The sequence below is a fragment of the Lycium barbarum genome, chromosome 6 (assembly GCF_019175385.1).
Source record: "Lycium barbarum isolate Lr01 chromosome 6, ASM1917538v2, whole genome shotgun sequence".
Classification (NCBI taxonomy): domain Eukaryota; kingdom Viridiplantae; phylum Streptophyta; class Magnoliopsida; order Solanales; family Solanaceae; genus Lycium; species Lycium barbarum.
In genome coordinates this window covers 6,404,076-6,408,751 of record NC_083342.1, presented here as the reverse complement: position 1 = coordinate 6,408,751, position 4,676 = coordinate 6,404,076, and the positions used below count along the sequence as shown (strand labels likewise).

The following is a 4,676-nucleotide window of genomic DNA, read 5'->3' as shown; positions in this document are numbered from 1 at the left end:
TGCAAAAAATAAGAGAAAGCAAATCAATAACTTTATAGAGATGTGGGGAGAGATTATATGATCACTTTTCTTGATGTTTTAAATGAGAAGGCAGAGCTCCTTATTTGTAGAAGAATTTTGCCTCTTAGCTTACAACATACAACTTGTGTAAATTGATCTATAGTTTAAATACAATTTGGTATAACTAAGATAATACTCGCAAGTACAAATTTTTATCACTGTAAGTATAAGTCGTACAATTTACACTTCTAATAGTACATCCAAAAAACAACTTGTCAAAATAGTTTATCACGCCTACCAAATTCTTCTACTTAGAAAACCTCTCTCTTTATACAACTCTCTCTCTCTGTCATAATCTTGAAAACTTACCATATTTCACCAATTTATTTCAAAACACTCACACTCTCCTCTTAACTCTCAAAGTCTCTCAAACCTCACCACCATCGCTAACTGCCATCACCATGACGGAAAAAGACTGCGGCCACCACCACGATGAGGAGCCTAACAACCCCCTTCGTCGCCTCATAGCCGCCCTGATCGGCTTCGTAATCCTAATCCTCTTCATCATTCTCCTCATTTGGCTCATCCTCCGTCCAACAAAACCTCACTTCATCCTTCAAGACGCAACCGTTTACGCGTTCAACACCTCTGCCCCCTTTAATTTCCTCACGACCAACGTTCAAATCACAATCGCGTCTCGCAACCCTAACGGAAGAATTGGAATATACTACGACAAACTCGACGTTTACGCTACGTACCGTGGCCAACAAGTAACACTCCCAACGTTGTTGCCACAAACGTACCAAGGTCACAAAGATGTGTCGATATGGTCACCTTTTGTGTATGGAAATAATGTGCCAATTGCACCTTATTTAGGTAGTGCAATTAGTCAAGATTTAATGGTTGGAACGGTTTTATTAAATGTTAAAATTGATGGAAGAGTTAAGTGGAAAGTTGGGAGTTTTATTTCCGGGAAATATCATTTGTATGTGAATTGTCCTGCTTATGTCGGTGTTGGAGGAAAAATGATGGGGAACAGTGTTGTAGTTGGGAAGTCATCAGCTATTAAGTATCAATTGGTGCAAAATTGTCATGTTGATGTTTGAACAAATGAGAAGAAAGAAGAAGAATTGCTCCATTGTCAACACTCTCATTCATCTCTCTCTACTCTTTTTTCTACTTTTCTTTAGTGAAATCATTTGGTATTCGGTACTCAGTACTACTGGTCTTAATAAAGAGAAAAGCGCTTTCTATTAGAGATTGCTTCATTTCGAGAGTTTAAATTCAAGAGCTCTAGTTAACGCCGTGTAGTGTGTATTGAAGGGGAAGTACATCTTACCAGAGGTTTTGCCATTCCGAGGATTCGAAGTTCGAACCTAGACTTGTGGGTAAGGTGGAGCGATTCATTAGGGGTTTTGTATTTTGTGTTTTTATTGTTATAATTTTAGACCTTTAATGATAAATTGGAAACAATGCAAAGTTTTGTGGGAATTATTTTATTTTGGTGTTAACTGATTTTTCTCTCGCTCTTTGTGTTCCCCCTCTTTTGGGTAGTGAATATTTGTAGAATGTGCAAACTTTTTCTTAATGGGAACCAAAAGTTCAAGAATCAAGCGACTGATAAAGCAGATATACTAGTAGTAGTGTAGTACTAGCTACTAGCTAGTTGTATATTCTTGGTGGGCTTTTCATGTTTTCTCCCCTCATTATCTATTAAGTAATCCTCAACTTTAATGGTCTTTACCTATGAATTTTTTCTTTGATTGGAACAAATATTTAGACTCAATACATCTTAATTTATAACAAAATAGTGGTGTTTGTGCAACGAGCTCTAAAAACAAGTTTTGTAGGAAAATTTTCTCTTTTTATTCAATAAGGGATCTGATTTTATTTCTTTACTTATTGTTCATTTTTCAAAGGTGGTTTTTTGGGATACAAATCTCGTGTACTTCTTAATTACTACAAATATCGGCCATATAGGATGCATACTGGACGAAAAGCTAAGAAATATTATGGAAGTTTCATTAATTTTTCATCATTTTTTTCCTTCTGAAAGGCATGCAATTTCATCAGCTTCGTTGTATCACTTATTAAGTGAGGAGCAGTTCGGTGCACAAAATATTTCAAATTGATGCCGAACCTGAAAAAGTGCCGCAACAAGGAGAGATTAAATTATTTGCAGAAAAAATTAAAGAAGTTTTGATGAAATCATGAACATGGAGTTTGGTCGCTGCAATGCGTCGCATGTTGAAGGGGTCCTCCACAAACACTTGTCATCAATCATACAAAATTGCATAGACCAAAGTAAACGGCGACAAATTTATTAAATGTGTCATTCTTAATGTTCATTTAAGATATTGTTATGTGTGTACATGTTTTCACGAGTTAGATATGGCATGATCTTAGGATCGTGTTACATGCGTGCAAGACACCGACAACTTCTTAGTATCTAGAAAAACTAATTGATGGATTCAAACAGAGTATCCTTAATTAATAGATAGAAATTGAATCTATGTTCATGTGCTCCAACAAGTAGTCTAATTTTAATATCAATGTTTCCTATAATTTTCGCATTTGTTTCCCTTACACTTTAGAACTATGGACATGCTTCACGTGCTATTTAACTTTTTCTTGGCATACTATTTCTTGATGTAGTTTTTGAAATTCTTAGATTTTGATTAATTTTTTGACATAATAAATAATTTTAACCATGTAACCCCTTACAACATAATGCGATTAGATTCATTAGAGTTAAGTTCATTTAGTAACCAAGTCTTCATTCATTAATACTACTCTTTCTATCTCAAATTAAATTTTCATATTTTCTTCGTTGTCAATGGAAGTGGAATCTTGGAGCAACAATAAACTAATTTCTGTGTGAATTATAATTTGAATTATAATTTGAATTATAATTTACATATTCGAGCCGTGGAATTAGTTATTGATGCTTGTCTCAGGATAGACTGCCTATATTTGGTTCTTTAGGATACAATCCTTTTTAATCTTGCATGAACATGAGATGTATGGTGCACCGGACTTAGTTTATTTTAAGGGAAATCTGTTCCGGAGGAAGTATAAAATAGGTAAATTAAAATAGATGTCACTTGAGAGCCTACAAGAACTAGGAAAGTTAAATGTTGATTCCCACTTTTGAAAAGGTGTTGAGTGGGGCAGAATAAGCTTTGAGAATATAATGTGGTAATATAACTTCCTACCTAGTGCTACTTTTATTTTTTTAACCTACTGCTACTTGTCCCACTTTTTATAAGTACATGCAATCATGCAAGTGTGTAACACAACTATGATCCGTGCTTTTGAACAAGTCTTTTATTGATTATTACCTTGGTCCTACCAAATGAGTTATCGCTCTGCATTGCAATTTTCTTACTTCTAAACAAAACTACCTCATAATATATTATAAAAGCAAAGGATTATAACACATAAATCATGATTGAAGTTGTTTTATTAACTCTACATTAAAATTTATGCATTACTAATTGTAATTTTTTTTTAAGATACATTTGTAATACTTGTAGTACGTACTAATTTCTGCATACCTCGCTTCTAAACCAAAACACTCCATAGCGTAGTATAGAAACAAAGGACCATAACTCATGATTGAAGCTGAATTGTCTACGATAATTTTAACACGTTACACGAAAAAAATATTTTTTTTTGAAGTATAGTCTAGAAGTCTATCCACTTTAATTTGTTCTAGATAATTATTTTTGAGAGTAAACTTATCCTTTGTTATTAGCCATATGAATTGAAGCTTTTGCTTTTTTGTGTTCAGAAAGCTTTTTTGTGTTCAGTAGAAGGATCTGTCTTTGTTATTTCAGAAATGGATCGCCACGTGACAAACAGAAGTTTAATACTTGTCAATAATTGAACTGACTCACTTTTCCATGAGAATTTAAGCAATAAATGTTTTTTTTATTCAAAGAAAAAGGGTAAGGTAAAAAATTAATAAATTCAGTCAATAACTGCATTTATTAATAATGAATTTGTTGTCGTCATTTAAGGGTTTTAACGAATGATAATCGAACAAATAGAGAATTTGGTGTTAAAAGAAGGTACGACAACTACAGTGTTTGCCGTCACTAGAGATTTATTTAACCTCAAATGGTACACTTTTAGAGTTGGAAATATTAACGATCGATGAGGTATTTTATTGAAGTAATTAAATTTCTTTCGTTAAATATACTTTCAAACATTTGAACCTACTTGGAATATATTTAGACAAATAAAAGCAGGTTGATGATCAATGACATGAAACATTACTAGCGTTTTAGATCACAATTAATTAGTAGCAATGTTTTAAAAGACATTTTCTAGGTGAACCTGAGACGTACTAGTGGGATATAAATATCGTGAGACGTAAGCCTCAATATTCTAGGCGTTCACTTAAGGCATAAGCCCCAAGAACTTTTAATTGCTTAATAAATCTCTTTTTAAAAAGTTAAACATCCAAAAGATAACTCATACTAAATTCTAAAACTAAAAATTTCAAAAAAGTCAAAAGTTTTTTCAAATTGTTTATCCTAATTTCATAATCTTTTCTTTTTGTTCTTTACGGAGTAACAGATACACTTTATGTCTTTGTATGAAAAGTGCAAACTACAAAGCAAAGAGTTTTATCTTCCAATTTTTACTATGCTTCCATGCTTGTATTTTCC

At 32.9% G+C, this 4,676-nt stretch overlaps 1 protein-coding gene across 1 annotated transcript; it reads left to right on the top strand.

The window, feature by feature from the left end:
* Positions 1–282: 282 nt before the first annotated feature.
* LOC132600630 (NDR1/HIN1-like protein 1) lies at positions 283–1,491 on the top strand. Its single transcript, XM_060313928.1, has one exon. The coding sequence runs from the start codon at positions 462–464 to the stop codon at positions 1,104–1,106; it is 645 nt and encodes a 214-aa protein (XP_060169911.1). The 5' UTR covers positions 283–461; the 3' UTR covers positions 1,107–1,491.
* Positions 1,492–4,676: the final 3,185 nt, after the last annotated feature.